This window comes from Brachypodium distachyon, chromosome 2 (assembly GCF_000005505.3).
Source record: "Brachypodium distachyon strain Bd21 chromosome 2, Brachypodium_distachyon_v3.0, whole genome shotgun sequence".
NCBI lineage: Eukaryota > Viridiplantae > Streptophyta > Magnoliopsida > Poales > Poaceae > Brachypodium > Brachypodium distachyon.
The window spans coordinates 55,263,182-55,280,095 of record NC_016132.3 but is presented as its reverse complement, the minus strand read 5'-3'; the positions used below and the strand labels follow the sequence as shown (position 1 = coordinate 55,280,095).

At 48.7% G+C, this 16,914-nt stretch overlaps 2 protein-coding genes across 3 annotated transcripts; both read right to left on the bottom strand.

Annotated features, from left to right (window-relative positions):
* Positions 1–1,673: 1,673 nt before the first annotated feature.
* Positions 1,674–4,423, bottom strand: LOC100826030 (protein DETOXIFICATION 34). The gene is made up of 6 exons (XM_003567295.4): positions 3,283–4,423; positions 3,037–3,093; positions 2,686–2,924; positions 2,461–2,579; positions 2,283–2,369; positions 1,674–1,960 (listed from the first exon to the last, which is right to left on the bottom strand). Exons 1-6 carry the CDS (start codon positions 4,152–4,154, stop codon positions 1,886–1,888), a joined length of 1,449 nt encoding a protein of 482 aa, XP_003567343.1. The 5' UTR covers positions 4,155–4,423; the 3' UTR covers positions 1,674–1,885.
* Positions 4,424–9,176: 4,753 nt separating this feature from the next.
* On the bottom strand, positions 9,177–11,801 carry LOC100825714 (NAC domain-containing protein 35). 2 transcript variants are annotated; one of them, XM_010234365.3, is made up of 3 exons: positions 11,127–11,801; positions 10,699–10,967; positions 9,177–10,268 (listed from the first exon to the last, which is right to left on the bottom strand). In XM_010234365.3, the coding sequence occupies exons 1-3, from the start codon at positions 11,356–11,358 to the stop codon at positions 9,528–9,530; spliced, it is 1,242 nt and encodes a 413-aa protein (XP_010232667.1). In that variant the 5' UTR covers positions 11,359–11,801; the 3' UTR covers positions 9,177–9,527. The 2 variants fall into 2 exon arrangements, with proteins under 2 accessions (XP_010232667.1, XP_024315980.1); XM_024460212.1 differs by having other exon boundaries at positions 10,699–11,036; positions 11,127–11,269.
* Between the last annotated feature and the right edge of the window lie 5,113 nt (positions 11,802–16,914).

Here is a 16,914-nt window from a genome sequence, read left to right as displayed (position 1 = left end):
GCCCACGATCCAATCTCGTTGTTCGCCGCCAACTGCTACTCCATCCCATCGACTGCGTGCACAAATCGCCGGGAGAGCAGGCCTCCGGAACCCCGACCTTCGAAATCCTGCCCGGGAGACGGTCGATAAGGTTTTTGGGGAGCGTTCTCACGCGACTGCTCGTTTCTTCACGTCTCTGTTTCGTCGGCATCTTCATCGCCAATGGCCGACGACCTCGGAGATCCCGCGGCTCAGGCTGCCGCTCTAGCTCAGCAGCAGCAGACTACACAACTCCAAGCACAGCAGCAGGCTGCCCAACTCCAAGCCCAGACAACTGCTGCTGCACAGGCGCAAGCGCAGGCACTGGCCGCTGCTCAGGAGGTAGTCAAGGCTGCAGCTGCTGCCGGCGTAAACATCGAGGCCACCGGACTCGTCACCGACCTCAACAAACAAACAAACACAAGAAAAGAGCACGGCACCGTACGTAATCTGCTCTTTCTTGTTGATTTTGATTAGTAGTTCTATTATTCATGCCGTGAAATTAGATGAGTTTTATTGCTGTGCGTTGCTATTTAATTTGTCTAGTTTGCATGATATAATGTGCTACATGTTTTACACACTGTTCTTCTGGATTAAATATTCATCGAAATTACATAATTATTCAACAGATATCTCCGGACCGGAAAATACTGCAGGCGCAAACGTACGTCAACCACTGATCTGCAGGCGAGTCTTCAGGTTGGTTCGAGGGGTCTTTTGATTCGGAGAAATGTTGCACTGTGTTCTCAAGTCTTTGCTCGATGTTTCCCTTTTTTTTTTCCCAACGAATTCAAAGCCTATAGGACCGACCGGTCTAGTCTTCAACCGTTCTTCTAGCCTGACCCGTTTCCCCTCTTCTTTCGAGGGATGTTCCAGTCAGTATTTACTCCTTTTTCCGAAAAACTAGCACAGCCGCGCGTACAAGGACAGCGAAGTTGGGGAATGAGTACTCGGCCCGGTAAAGGCGCACTTCGGCCCATACTTGTAGGTTGTAGCATTCTGGCCCGACCAACGGAGCAATGAACTTCTACGGGCCGCCAAGGTACTCTATTTATTAAACGTCTGCGGCCACCCACGTTCAGAATCTTTAACCAGGAGCTTGAAGTGGCCATATGTTCTGGGCTCTCGGGTTCCTGCGGTGTTAACAAATATACTCCGCCGTTCTCAAAAACAAATACTCCGCCATACGAGGATCTAATCTAATTGATGGCCACATGATGAATAGGAGGAGCTTGCACTGATGCAGCTACACATCATCTGGGTACTCAATTATACAAGGCAGAGCACGTATGTTTTCAAGGTTCACAGCACTGATGAGCTGAACGAAATGGAAGAATAGCATACGAATGATGATTCTTGCTTAATTCCTCCCTCAGTTTTGGTTCGAAACTTGGAACTAATCCCCTAAACTTGGTTTCCCTGTACAGAGAAAAGTCGGAAACATTAGAATAGTTCTCTCCGTGTTTACTTGTTGTCATGAACAAATGCCTCCTGTACTGTTATTCAGTTTAACCGTGTGGAGCATGGAGTACTGATCTTCGTGTGGTCAGTTACATACTGGTGACCAAATGACCAAAGATATGTAGCGCGTCCTTGTCTTAAAAAAGGGGCGGTGGCTGGACCCAGCATAGGCAGACAAGATGCGCTCAGGCATATGCACCAGTCCCCCAAATTAATCGGCTCACATCATGATTTTTTTCCCCCCGATAAACGGGCTTCACACGACGATTCATGTATATTCAGACACACATAGTAATTCATTAAACATCTTCAACCCGATTTCCATATCCTATTATACTCCAAAAATTACCATGACAAGTACTATGTGGGAAGAGGTAAAAGAAGAGCTTATATTAGGTGACCTTTCCTAATTCTCTTCCAACAGAGCTTTGGTTTCACCGGTGCCGCCCCACTGTCGCACACGGCTTGAAGCTAGTGCAGCCTGCAATAGTCAACAACGAGACGAGACGAGAAATTAAAGGTAGAAATGGAACATTGTCCTAACCAGTAGGTTTCTTTTTTTTTTTACATAAAACATGTCTGAACTCATGCAAAGAGAGAGGCCGTAGGTAATGCTCATATGATGTGTTGTGTGGTTACTCAAGCTTTGTAGGAATATTGGAAATGTTTTTTTGACACCTGTTCTTATATCCAGAGGTTCCAGGCATTTTGTCAGGCTAAGGATGGAGTTGCATTCTCCCTTTAATTATTTTCGAAATGTGTTCATCAAATTTTTGGCAAAAAAAAGAGGGCAAAAAAGGTACCTCTGCTTTCCAATCTGTTCTCCACACGATGAAGAGCAAAATAACTGTCTGAAGTGCAACCCCACAGAGCATGCCAATCCAAATCCCCTGAGATCACAACAAAATTAAACCAGAAATTCATTGGCATGTATTCTTTTTGTTTGTAATTTGCATTAATTCAATTGACATTATCATTTACCCCAACTCCGTAGTTGAACTTGTAACCAAGAAGGTAGCCCAAGGGTAATCCGAAAACATAGTAGCAGCCTAGATTGATGTACGCGACAAGGCCTTGCCATCCTCCTCCAATTGCAACCCCTGAACCAGAACCAGATCAACTCCTCAGATGATAATGAGGTGACAAAGAACAGAAAAACAAAATCATCATCATGCTGTCAAGGGAACTGGAAAAAAAAAAGCATACCTGAAACTACAGGCTGCACACTGTTGAGCACCATGGTCAAGCCAAGCAGCCCTGCAATCTTGGAGACGGCGTGCTGGAGCTCCACATCGTTGGTGTAGATGATGGCAAAGTAGTCTCTGAAGATGAGCACCAGGGCCATGCAAATCAGTCCGATGAGCAGCGACTCGGCGATGACGACGATGACGGCGTGCATCGCCGCCCTTGGACGGCCAGAGCCCAGCTCATTGGAGACTCGAACACTGACACGGCGCAACAGTTCAGAGGAGGAACAATGGTTCAGTTTCTGGAGAACAACACAAGCAGCACTCCCATTTTGTATGTGCAGTTTCAATTTTAATTGATTAACCTGACCTGATAGCAGCATTGAGGCCAATGAAGATCATACCCTCCCATCCGTTTATGTTCATGCTGACAAAAGCACAATTTTTTTTTTTGGTCAGCCATAGTCGTCAGTACACTGTACACTGAACTGAAGCATCGGCCATGCTAGTATTTTCAGTTATACAGTTGAGTGTGCTGCATGTCATCATCATCAAGCTGAAGCTGTAATTTTGCTGGTTATAATAACTAAGTAGTCCCCAGTCCCCAGACACTTACCAGATGCCGAGGGAGTCGACGGCGATCTGCGCGTCCTGGAGGTGTCCGGTGAGGACGGTGATCATGCCGAGGTACCAAATCTCGAGGCAGAGCATGACAGCCGACTCAAGCGAGAGCTTGACGAATGCCCACATCTCGTTGAACGCCGCCATGGACCAACCCCTCCATCCATCCTCCCTGCACCACCCAACAATATACGCCGCCTGGCCCAACGCAATGGCCCATAGAGAAACATCGTATGCCGCCGCGGCGCCCGGCGCGCCCCAGCCGAGGACAGTCACAAGCAGATAGCTAAACGCGACATGGAAACAGAGCCCGGCGATGCCGATCCAGGCGAGCACGGCCACCTTGCTCTGCGCCTGCAAGAACTTGGCGGTGGGGAAGTTGACGGCGAAGGAGAAGGCGCCCGGCATGATCCAGAGCGCGAACGCGGCGGCGTCGCGCGCCAGGGCGGCGTCCTGGAGCCCCGCGGCCAGGAGGAGCGGCTCGGCGAAGACGTAGAATGGCACCATGAGGAGCGCGGCGCAGAGGAGCACGATCCAGGACCGCTGCAGGTAGACGCCCAGCATGGCCACCTGGCCGGCGCCGAATGCCTGCCCGCAGAGCGTCTCCAGGGCGCTGCCCATGCCCAGGAGGAAGCCCAGGGAGAAGGTGGAGAAGACGGAGAGCGCGATGGATGCCGCCGCCAGCGGCAGGTTGCCCAGGTGGCCCACGAAGATGGTGGTCACCGAGCTCACGGCGTACATGCTGAGCGTCGCGATGGCGATCGGGGTGCCGATGGACCAGAGACGCCGTGATTCGTCCCACACCATAAGCGCCGCTGATCCCACGCCGCTCACCGCCGCCGCGTCCTCGCCGCTGTCCGGCCCCATCGCTAAACTCAACTCTTCCCAGTGGGTCAGAACTCAGAAACCAGCTTTTGCATTGCAGGAAAGGAAAGGGATCTTTTCTTCTTCTCGGCAACCTCGTTTGATCGTGTCACATGTCCTTGTCTGGATTGATGGTTTGGATTTGGATACCCATGGCCATGGATCCATTGGGTTGGACCATGCGATGCGAATCGATCGAGACTGAGGAGCAGGAGTAATTACGTTTCCATTGCTTGTTTGCGCGTTTGGTGGCGGGAGCGAGTTACGTGACGTGTCGTTTTGCTGTCCAGACATGAAACTGTTCTAGGTGGAGGATCCAGCCGGAAACTCGTGGTCCGATCTCGTCCTGGCGTGCGATTTATGGTAGCCGAAAGAAGCACTGCTCCACCGTCAAGGTATTCTTAAAAAAAAATCTTTTTGAGGGAAAAAAATCTACCTTCAGAATATTCGGCTTTTTTTCAGAGGATACCAACAGAATATTCAAAAAAATCTCAGCCATCACAAAAGGCCCCATCGTTACCAGCCCAAGTCAGTGCATCCAACTAGCAGCCCGTTTGTTGAGGAGTTACTGGAGTCTGATGGGCCGCGCTGAATGGCCCGTGTCCTGGAATTCAATTGGCCTTGCAGGATACGTACCAGGCGCTGCTGGGCTACTCATCAAACGTGCTGGGCTGTGTTTGTTTGGACTCAAGAAATTAATCCCTTTCGGCCTTCTAGACTCATGAGGAAAGTCGAGAACATCGGAATCGTCCTATTAGGCCAATGCTTGTTCTCAAAAAAAGGGTCAATGCTGCTTTAGGTAGCAGGAGAACATCATCGGGGTACTAGTTCTCTTTGTATATTCTCAAAAAAAAAAACAAAAAAAAAACAGTTCTCTTTGTATGTTCTAAAAAAAGAGAGATGGTTCTCTTTCTATTTACTTTGCTGAACTGACAGTGCTGTTTGTGCTGTTATTCAGTTTTATGTGTTTCTAGCTACCTAGTTATTACACCATGGAGTTCGATCTGTCTAGGTCGGTCTTGGTGGAGAATTTTGCCCGCCGCAGAGCACACAACACTGAGATTTACTGAATGGCCGAGGCAACGAGCTGGAGTCTGGAGAAATAAGCCGGTCGTCGTCAGATCTTGGCCCGGTCAGATACACAGGTGAGTCGGTGACCGACTGATCAAGATGTATAGCGCGTCCTTGTCTTAAAAGAACGGGCGGTGGCTGGACCCGGCCAGCATAGGCATGCAGCACTGGCCGGATCAACTGGCTACTGACAACAATAGTCTCACCGCAGGAATTGAATGCTGTGCTGCCTCCGCCTCTTGTTCGTACTATCAATGTTAGAATGCCTTGCAACTCTGCCTCTGTTGGGTTTACTGTCCGCCCGCCCGCCTGCAGGGTGAAAGGATTTTTAAAAGTGTGCCGGCCGGGCCTGTCTCGCGCGCATCTAGCCTAGATGCACGACATACATGACATGACATGACAGTCGAGCGACCGAGTCTCTCGTGTCCTGAATCCCTGATCGTGCTTTGTGGGACTGTAGAAGCATCCCGCAAGTACACAACCTGTAAAAGGATTCCGGATTGCATGGAAACATTCAAGTACCACTGTTCCGCTCTAGTACTAGTGTGCTGCCAACGAACCCGTGAAGCAAGAAACGCGTGAAGTAGTAAGCAGTTTGTCTCCCACCGCGCGCGCGCACGGGCGACCACCAAATGAAGCGCCGTGCGCGGTGTGGTTGTGGTGGTCGGAGATCTTTTTTCCTCTCCAGCCCGCCCGCACGCGCGCATGGGGGAGCGGGCGAGACGTTAGCTTCAGGTCAGCAGGGCGCGCGCGTGCAAGAGCACGTACGTACCATACAGGTGCCTGCACAGACGTTCCTCACCTGGCACGCGCTGATATTCACGGGACGGAAGCGATAGACCATACAAAAGTACCGCCTATACTGTCCTACAGGAGTATATCAGCACTTCATCAGGACTCGAAAGGTGCATCAATGAACGAAACCTTTTTGCGATCAAGTAGTGCTCGTACTAGCACGCAGTTTCAACGAGTTCATCATGTCTGATGCCCGATGGGAGCAGGAGTAATCGCGCGTGCGCGAAAAGCTGGCCCTTTATTACCCCGAAAAGCGGCACTCTGTTTCGCCCCTAAACTTGCGCGCGCCAAGGTTTAATCATCAGATCGATGGATCGGAACATGTGCATGTGTTAGTGTAGGGCGAGCGTGCGCGCGAGAGGCCATCTGATCTGTGCAGCGTGTCTGTGTGTGGGCCAAAAAGGCGCGGTCGATCGGGAGAGGAGTTCAGCAGCTAGCAAATGAGGCGGATCTAAAATGGGGCTGGGGGTTGTGGTGGCGCTCATCATTCATACAGAGCTCGATCCATCGTCGATCATCATCATGGCGCTAGGCCGCTAGCTAGCCTGCTATGGCTAAGCTCGATCACCGATGTGTGGGTGCCAGCTCTGGTACTCGAACGCAGCACGGGGGCCCGCCCAAGCTCACGCGGCGACGTACGTTAATCGTGCGGTGCCCGCCGCTTTACACGCCTACGTGTGCAAACAACGGGGCCGGGGTGTCTTGGTTGCTTTGCTTTGCTAGCTAGCTCGATCCCAAGGATCATATATAGCGCCGCCGGCGTCTCTGTACGTACGTTTCTCTGCACGGCCGGTGGGTGGGAAAGGAATCCATGGACGCTCCCGGCCGTATGGGTCAGCCCCGGCCAATTGATGGATGACGTCATCAAACGAGGTTTGCTCAAACGTAGTAGGAATGAGATGCCTGCATGAGTGCTCCCTTTCTATATCCACCCGCGTTTTGGAATACGCCCACACTTTGTGCGCTAGTGAGTGTGGGATGAATTGATTTTGTTCGGTTTTGGGGGCACATGCATGTGTTGAGAAGGTGAAAGTTCTTTAAAAAAAACTCTTATTTTCTATATAGATGTGCATTGTTCTTGCACGAAGTGTGAACGTGTAAATTGGGGAAAATAAATAAATATTTGTGTGCCACATAACGAAATACTCCCTCCGGTCCATAAAAAGTGTTGCCCATTTTGTACTAAGTCAATACAAATTTTGTACCAAGTGGACAACACTCTTTATCGATCAGAGGAAGTACATATATTTTATTACTATAAATTATCGATACATAGTTTCATGAGTACATCATTTACATATAAAAGACATCCAGGAAATTAAAAACAGGGAAAAACCCTTAACTAAAGCATTAAGTTATTTCTAGTGGCGCTTCAATGATTTTATTGGCATTTGTCCAACTAAGTGGACAAAAGTGGTTCCTTGCCCATTCACACCAAGGAGGAGTTCATTTGTGGACAAATGTTCGACATATCTTGCCACAAAACCAAGTGGCCCATGAACTAATTGGCGCGGATGGCGAAATATTCGAGTTCCTCTTCCTGGTAGAATCTCCACCCAATCCCATTGTGTCTGTTCTCATACATGATGTAACCATTGCTGCAAGTTAATGGAAGAGGTATTTTGTGGTAAACACAAAACCATGATAGTTTTATCTTGATCGATGCATGGTGGAAAGCCTCTGCGCACTCAAGCAGGAGCGTAGCGGGAATATACTGTGTGCTCACAACTATATGGAACCCTCGCATACTTGTGGCCTATTTCTGACGGTTGACCAATAGGCATACTAACATGTGGGTTATTATTCTAGATATTGCTGGCGTATATGGCCCACATGGCTATTCTTATTTCACAAGGTGTGTTCTGAGCCGCCCTTTCTGAAATGGGCGGATATCGTCCAAGAAGATTGCTCATCTGTCTTTCAAAGACACCATCCAGCGGGACCTTGCCTTCGACAATTTGACGTGTTAGTAAAGAGTGTTTAACTGTGGGTTTCTTGACATGTCCAGCTTAAAACATGACAATAAGTCTTAATGTAAAGGCTATGCTCCCACACGGATCACTAGAAAAAAAATAAACATGTCTTATTCTGATACAGGACGGTTTTTTTGGGGTCGCATGCGAGGTCTTACAGATGGTAAGATGATCCATCCTTGAGTCGTCATGTGCGTGGCTCTGCAATGGTACATACCACGGGTTGAAGCATATCATGGCTTTTGTGGGAACTGAACTGCATCACCAATACTTCTTTGATACCACAGTTCTTAATTTACGTTTACTTACACGACTTAACTACCGTATGTGAATATATCGATACAGAGGTCGGGGATGCTCACTCTTTTTCAAAAGTACTAGCTAGAGCTAGGTGTACTCTCCTACATACACTCCTACGTCATAACAAGAAGATGAGAATCTAAAATGTACCAAGAAGAAGTATACCTGCGCATACATTTCACAAACAGAGAGCAGGTTATTTAGCTTAGGTCATAGCTACCAACATAGACTGTCGTATCCAGTCGATCAAAGATCCTCTCATGCACGGGCAAGCAGGGGCTAGACAGAAGGTATCTTCTTATCCCCCCACCCATGCGGCCACCGCGCGCATTTCACCTTCTTCTCCTTTCCATCCCCACACACATTTGCGAGGCCCAAACAGGCAATGCACACACTACAGGCCGTGTCGTTGCCGATCGAGTTCCACTCCCATGACACACTCTGACAAATTCATCTTTCACAGCCAGTACGAGCAGAGACAAAGATGAACGATAATTTAATCTGGTGGCTACAGCCCATGACAAACATGCTGCACCAAGTCATGCAGCACGTATATAGGGAGAAGACAAATGCTGCGCTCACATGATTGCCACAGGCTATAATCCTCACGTCCGTCCATCTCTGACACGGTCCTGTGCATGCGTGGACACCAGACAAACGACCCGCGGCCTGCTGCGAATGCAAGTTCTCTCTCTCTCCCAATCATTCCGGGGAAGCAATCTCTGCCATGGTCATCGCCCAATCATGCGGGCCAGATCGAGCATTATTTTATGTGCAGCAGCGGGGCAGTACTGTCCAAAGTCAGACAGTTAAACAAGAGAGGCACTTTTGACTAAACAATCAAGTACGTGCGCTCAGTCCTGTGCTGCACTGGTCCTGATAAAAATGACTGAATAATGGTGCAGAGTAGTAGTAATCGAGTGTCACATCCATGAGGAGTTTATTATATGCAACTCATTAGGAATTGGATCGATTACTACAGATTGCCTATCCTGAAATTCTTGATGATATAGTAGTACTAGTTATAATTACGAAGGTATGTCATCGATCTCTTTTTGACAGGAGGCATGAATGGTATAATTGCTGCTTACATTGTTCGATTATCCTCTGAATTAACAACTGTGAACCGTCGTAGAAACTCGATCGTAAGAGAGAGAGAACAATTGGTACCAGAAGCCATGCACATGTGCATGCACTGTATCATGGCCGCGCGCATGCATTTTGCTTGACCCGTCCTTCACTTGAATCCCGCGCCACCGTAGTCTCTGGTGCCAGCCGCGTCGGGGATCGGGTTCCAGTCCCAGATCATCTTGTCCGAGATGGCAGCCAGCGACATCGGCAGCGTCCCCAGCGGCGCCGTCGTCGGCGTCGGCAGGGGAACGACGAAGTGGTCGTGGTGCAGCAGGCTTCCGGTCCCCGGGATATGGTAAGACGCCGCCGGCTGGGCACCGCCCACGAGCGTGTTGAGCTCGTCAATGGCTGCCGCGGAGGCCCCGCCGGCGCCCATGGAGGCCGCGTTCACCAGGCTGAGCAGCGAGTACGTTGTCGTCGACGCGAAGGCGGCGCCATTATTCGTGTTGTTCTTGCCACCGGAGTACTGCTGCGGCTGGTAGTGCAGCAACGCTGCTCCCTGATCCTGCTGTTGCTGATCGCCCGCGGCCGACTGTTGCAAGTACCCTGATAACGCGCCGCAGGGCTTTGTCCTGTGCCCGCGAGCTTGGTGATCTGTGGCGATGGTTGCCGGGGGCGGCGAGGTGCACTCGGGGGAGCCTTGTTGGAGAAGGTGGAGCTTGGACGGAGTGGGCGGCGGCGTGGGCGTGGATGTGGAGGATGAATTACCAGCTGCTGCTTGCTTGTTGTTGTTGTTGTCATGGCGTGCGGTGGCGGCGGCGGCACGGGATGAGGGCGTTGACCGGGACGAGGAGTGGCCGTCGTCGATGCCGGTGCGCTTGTAGACGCGGCAGAGGGAGATTTCCGTCTGCAAAGTCATGGACGCAAAGGAGATCATATTGATGCAGGTTAACGAAGAGCGAATTTTGGCAAGTGGCATACGAAGAAGAGAATTGGGGATGTCGATCTACCCGGAAATTTAGTTCAGAACTATAGCTGCAACTAATTCCAGTCAAGGTTAAAGATCCAAGGAGAGTAGTATGTCCAAGATTCCAGGTAGTAATTAGGGACTCCTAGATCCAATCGAGTAGGCCAGTCATCATTGATTCATGGGCAAGAACACCACGGAGCGAACGGGAGAAGAAACCCTAGGTAGATAATTCACCGGCCCCTATATATGTGTACGTGTAACTCCAATTGGAAGTTTGGAACCGAGATCGAAAGCAAAATTGGTGATATCTAGCTAGTTCATGTCTTGCGCAAGATGCATGCGGCCGGTGTGCAAATTAATGAGTTACCTTGTGGTAGCGGTGGGTATCAGCGGTGGGGAGGCGGTACTCGTTCATGATCCAGCTGCTGCGGACGCCCTTGGGCGCCTTGCCTGAGTAGAAGACGAGCGTCTTCTTGAGCCCTATCGGCCTGCTGCTCTCCGCCCTGATCATCCTGTCCGCCCCCGTCGCCTTCCAGTACCCCGACGCCGTCACCCGGTTCGGCCGGTCCCCGTTCCGGTACTTTCGGTCCCGCGGCACGTAGAAGAACCACTCCTTCTCCCCAATCGCCGCCATTGCTGCACACGTGTACATGTACAACACATCACCAAGAAATTAAATTAAAATCACTCTCCTTGGATGGATCACTGCAGGGAATCAAAATCAAGAATTGACGGGGTTATCTGCTTGAAGGGATCTAGAGAAAGAGGGGAATTGAAGAGAAGGAGACTTGAGACCTGGAAGCTCCCAAGGGTCGTAGCGGTAGAGGTCGAGGAAGGTGATGAGGTCGACGTTGAAGCGCTTGCCCTCAACCTTGCGGCGGAGGTAGAACTCGATGAGCTCCTCCTCCGTCGGGTGGAACCGGAACCCCGGCATCACCAGGTCCTGCTCGTGCGCGTCCTCCTTCGTCCCGCCTCCTCCTCCTACCGCTGCCGCGCCATGGCCGCCGCCGCCCTCGTATCTGCTCATCCTCGATCTCAATTCGCAGCTGTTCTCCTCCTCCGCATAGACAAGAAGAACTAGCTAGCTAGGGCAGCTGGCTGCAGCTACTAGCTAACAGCACGAGAGCAAGCTAAGTGGCTAGCTGCTTCCTGTCTCGTAAAGGAGCTCGCTCTCGGCCCAGCCGGGGGGCAGTGCGCGCAAGTGGGGGGAGGAAGGAGAGGAAAGAGGATAAGAGGTCAGTGTTCAGGGCAATATATATATCGAGCGATCGTTCGAAAAGCAAAGTAATAATCGATCGATCGGATCATATATATGCGTAGCTCTCTACTCTACCTAGCGCAGTACGAGTAGTGTATTAACCGGGCGATTGCTGCCCGTCTCTCTTAACCACCAGTCTACTCCGGTGTACAGTAGAGTGGGCGTAGTACATCCATGGGCGATGAGCGAGCGAGCAAAGCCTGACGCATCACACACGGGAGCGAGGTGGAAAGCGATGGAGGAGCTGAGTTAAATAGGGCGAAAAGGACGACCCGGGAAGAGAACAGCTATGGGCGGTTGCCGCTTGCATCCCCTTGTGATTGTGCGCCCCGGCCCGGTCCTGTCATGGATGGAGTACATTTCAGTTATTTTTCCTTAAAAAAAAGTGATCATTTGGTCTTTTAGTGTTCACGAGTAGTTGAACTTATTACGTGTGCCTGTCACTCTGTCCGTACACATATTAGGTCTCTACTATTTAAGCAGAAAAGTCAAAAGTCTCACTGTTCATCTCAAGAGATGGAACTTCAAGAGCAATCGCCCCAGGCGTTTTAAATTGATCGTAACAAATGCAAATAGATTTGACATTTAACAAATACACATATTAGGTCTGTACTATTTAAATTTATTTTTGAACGGGAAAGGGTTTTGCCTTCTCCGGCGAAAACTGCGGAATTAGGATGAAATTCTGCTGAATTTCATTTCCCCTTGTGGAATTAATGTGATTTGACATTTGAGCAAATTCTGAAGGAAAGATTCTTAACCAATGTGTTATATGAAAATAAATTTCAGGAGGAAAAAAATGGAAGCAATGTCGTATATGGAGCTTTTTGTTCTTCGCTTTCATGTGACAGGATCATCTTTTTTTTCTTTTTGAGTGCCGCGTGCTAATCAGTTGGTGTACGGTCGTTGCGTACAGATCTCCGGCCGGTCCATAGGTGCTTGCGCGCTTGCTTCGGTTGGGTTCCCTTTTAATTTTGCATGCGTTTGGCGGTGTGGGTGCAGCATATGATGCATGGATGGATGCATGTAGGCACGTACGTTTACTGTAGGCACAGTGTTTAGATGTCTGTGGATGGCACCGGGATGCTTCCGTGACATTCCTTTCCACTGCCACATTATTTGCCGGAAAGGAGCTACAGAGGAAGTGCAATGTTAATAAGCACGGCCAAGACGATTAATAAAAAAACAATCTGATATAATGTATAATTAACTGCAGTGATGGGCAACATATATACAGGAGTATATCATATATGATCCTTTTTTTCCTGAATTATAGTTTGACGATCTCAACAAGAATAATGCTTCGAATTGATCTGCAAAGTGGAGCAGTAGTGGAAATGATCTCAGGAGGTGGCCAGGTGCCCAGTTGCTAGTTCGGCTGATCGATCGATTCCCACAACTGGGTCTCGGGTGCCTTCCTTGTGCCCAAGAAACGGCACAGCATCAATCATAAAAAAGATTGTACTGTCACCAGTACACGCACTACGGTATAGCTACGCACCTGCGATGTCAAAATCGATGGCTAATGATTTTGCGATTGGTATAAAGTAGACAACACTTCCGGAAAAGGGCGGGGTCCAGACCACGTACGGAAGCCATGCATGGATTTACTGTATCGTGGGATTCGTGGTAAAAAGTTACTACTCCGTACTAGAAAGAGAATGACGGTGTGGAAGCGCATGTTGCTTACCCGCCCTACCCACGTTAATTTGCGCTTGAATTCACATATTTTTACCATCTTTAATTAACGTAGCTCATCCTTGTTTCATAGGGTACACATTAATGAAGCCAAATTGACTGTAGTACAGTACTATGCCGAATTGTGTGTAGGACATGCTTGGTCATTGACTGTATATGCTACTATAAAGGTTGGTCATACGGAGTATCAGTTACTACCAAAGCAGGGTTAACAATGATGAACAGAACATGGGCCCAATAGTATTTTAACTCTCTCACACATATCCTACAAGCACAAAGCTCATGGCTAAACAAACAGTTAGTTGCTCGGAGAAAAAGTTATCCCCCCTCATGACAGTCTGACAGAGCATAGCCATAAGACGCACAGTTTGATCTCAAAAGGTGAGGCCAGGGCTTCGGCTGCTAGTTGCATCTTTCTCTCTTCTACATCTCCATTTTCACGTTCTCTCAAGTCTGAACTTAATTCTGACTGGATGTACTAGTTAGCTAGCTCAGCAACAACTTGCATGTAGCCTGCTAGGCACAAACTAGAACAAAATTAAGATCCCATTTCAACATTATACTTGGCTGTTTTCAGTGTGATCCATTTATGCTACAGTACATGGTAGTCATGGGCACGTATGTGCTAGGTAGCTGGAAGAGTCAATTGATGCCCGTGACCTCTCTAGATCGATGTATGCGTGAGTGTTTTCTTTCTTTCTTTTATGTTTGATTCTTTTGCATCTCTTTCGTTTTCTTGGGTCTTTTTGTTTGCAACCGGCCGGCCTCGAATGCTAGATCACCAGTTCATCGTCACACAGAGTGTGCTTCCCAACAGGGCCTTTTTGCATTAATTACGGGCGGTCGATGACAAGCAAGTTCGGATGCAGGCAGAGTAGCACGCCGCGCGCTCCACTCCAGCCTCACATTCATCTCTGCTGTAGATCGAGGCCCACGTACGGCCAGCACAGCCCTCGCAGGAATATCTCTAGCTATGTGCAACTCGCACATGTGGACACGGCGCCCATTACATCCAAACATCTATCAACTTGCTTAATCATCTTCAGTTTTTTTTTCCAGATAAGATAAGAACAAACCATTCTTCTAAAAATTCTATATGTACTGGCATGGCATGAACAGTATGATGTAACCAAAAGAACCAGTTAAATACGTACAAGTATACAATTATATTCTTGATCGACTAAACATATAAGAACTTTATATCAGTGTGAGTGGAAATGTGCCCAACATTCTTGACCAGTCGATAGATCAGGGAGGCATGATTTTCCAGAGTCTCGAGGAAGTCCACGTTGTGTCTCTTGTCCACGCATGTAGAATAATCTTCCTGCAGGAAAAAAACCAAGGGAAACTTCGGCATCATTGATTGGGGCGACACTTTAATTTTTAACTTGATGAAAATGACTTTAATTTGATTTGTTTGAAGGGAAGCGAAGAGACAAAAACGTCCACATGAAAAGATCGATGCTGCCAATTCTATAGCTATAAATCCAGTGATCGAGAATTCGTGATTAGACAAGGCCTTTCTATGAGGCGCACTCGGTTAGTTAGTCTCTTTGCGTGGCACTTTTTGTTATTATTAATTCAGCCAGCTGATCTGTCAAAATCACAGAACTATCCTTGCATTTATTTCCCTTATTTTTTCTCTCTAGATTATTTAGCGAAGATTGCACGTACATGTGTTGTATCTGTCATCTCCTTTCTTTTCTCCATTGGGCTAAGAGTTTCATTGCTTTGACTTCCAGAAAGGTAAATTTAGCATGTATTCCTCCGATCCTATAGAACTACTCCTATCCATCAGTATTTTTATGTGGCTTAATTTTAATTTTAAATGCATCGAATCGTTTACGTTTTGGCGAGATAACCATACGATTAGCAAGCTGCGCAAGCATGACAACCAGCTACGTGGTATGCATACCAACAAAATTCATTCATATGTACGAAGACAAATTCCTGCAGGGTTCAGGCATTTAAAGAAGCCCTCTTAATACCAGTTAGCCATGTGTATGCATTTTGTCATACGTTGTCACAAACTCACAGAACCAGGACCTACCCTACCCGGCCGGGGGATCGAGATTCCCTGATCGCCCGACAGGGTCTCAATTATTTTCGCCGCGCGCTAGCTCCTCGTGAAAGAAGAAACAAGATGAGCAAATCTGATGCACTCTGGCCGGATGATAACTGCCGGTAGTTATTCTCGGAGCATGCATCTCACTGCAGAAGAATCCATTCATCTGCATGCTGGAGCCGCAGCACTCGGATCTGGAGATCTGATCCAAGTCATCGGTCGACAATGTTGCTGACGCTGTGACACACATATGCAATGCCGATAGAGCTAGTGACTGTTCTTTCGCTTGATTCCTTAGCACAAATCGTCACACGTGCGTGCATGGTCTTGATTAATTATTTCGTCTTATGTTAGTAGTAATGAATCATATACGTGCCGCTGATATAATGCATGCGTATATACATCCATGCACGATCCATATCCGTATGCATGTGGAACCGTGACAGCTAGCGATCCAAGTGTGTCGTCGTGGCAGCATATATAGAAAATGCCAAGAGGACCCTGACAAGTCGTGGACTGCAGAGAGTAAGTACGCTCCAAAAATTAATCAGGCAGCTCGTGCACTGCATGCAGAGAGTAAGTTTAATTTGTTTTTGTGGCCAAACAGTTCGTCTATCATGCATCAGTCTTGTACGTGCTGGAACGCTAAAATCAGTCCATCACGAGTGTCGACTTTTCTCGATCGTCAAGATGGAATGTGCATGCATTTTATGGTACGTAATAAAATGTCGACGTATTTGTGCGATTGGTCTTGCAAGTTCTTTAGTTTCTTACCGCGCTGAGGATCAGCGTTCCCGATCTGGACCAGCTTCTTCGGTACTCTCTATTCTGAAACTCGTCGCGTGATCGACATGTCTGGTCCACAAGCATAAGATAGATCGATACACTTGGGGAGGTGGGCACCTGTACATTCAATTCTAGCGGTGTGAGTTCGATCGTAGAGGTGAATTACTAAGCCATTACTAGCTTTTTCACAGCAAGTGAATTAAGCCAGTAATAACTTTGAGGCAACGTCCGATTCTTCAGCTTACACTTTGTGGCTTATGCATACACATAGCTAACCTGCACTTGGGTCAGAACACTCACTGGGGCGGTGGTGCATCGTGGAGTTTTGACTGCTGGTCTGGTCTCGGTGTTCTTCTGTTGACATTTATGCGCCGGCGCTGGCTAGCTAGCTGCTGACCGGGACGCACGGTATCGAGTTGTTGACCAATTATTATGGCTTCCGCGATCAGAATTGCATGCGTTGTGTGGTAGTGCTAGTGTGCGCCCCTCTGAAAACAACAGTTCCCCCGACGAGAAGGCTCCGGAAGACTCTCTGCTGACTTGGACTAGTCAGGCCCAGCCCCAGATTAGTCTCGTGCTTTTTGACTTGGGAGACCAGCCATAGGTGACGCAAGAATCAATCGCCGACGTCAGGAGTCCAGATGGGAGTCAAGCTTAAGCGAGGGACGCGCACGTGGGCTTGCAGGCTGGTCACGAGGCCTGGCCCGTGTACGTGTACATGGGTCGAAACTCGAAGCCCTCCCATCTCCATCCCGGCCGCTTGCTCGCTCCTCTTC

Coding starts and splice junctions, on each gene's coding strand:
- LOC100826030 (XM_003567295.4), bottom strand. CDS start 4,154: ATGGGGCCGGACAGCGGCGAGGACGCGGCGGCGGTGAGCGGCGTGGGA. Junction 2,925..3,036: donor GGCCTCAATGCTGCTATCAG/GTCAGGTTAATC, acceptor GCGCCGTGTCAG/TGTTCGAGTCTCCAATGAGC. Junction 1,961..2,282: donor GAACAGATTGGAAAGCAGAG/GTACCTTTTTTG, acceptor TGACTATTGCAG/GCTGCACTAGCTTCAAGCCG.
- LOC100825714 (XM_010234365.3), bottom strand. CDS start 11,358: ATGAGCAGATACGAGGGCGGCGGCGGCCATGGCGCGGCAGCGGTAGGA. Junction 10,968..11,126: donor CGACCCTTGGGAGCTTCCAG/GTCTCAAGTCTC, acceptor ACACGTGTGCAG/CAATGGCGGCGATTGGGGAG. Junction 10,269..10,698: donor ATACCCACCGCTACCACAAG/GTAACTCATTAA, acceptor ATGACTTTGCAG/ACGGAAATCTCCCTCTGCCG.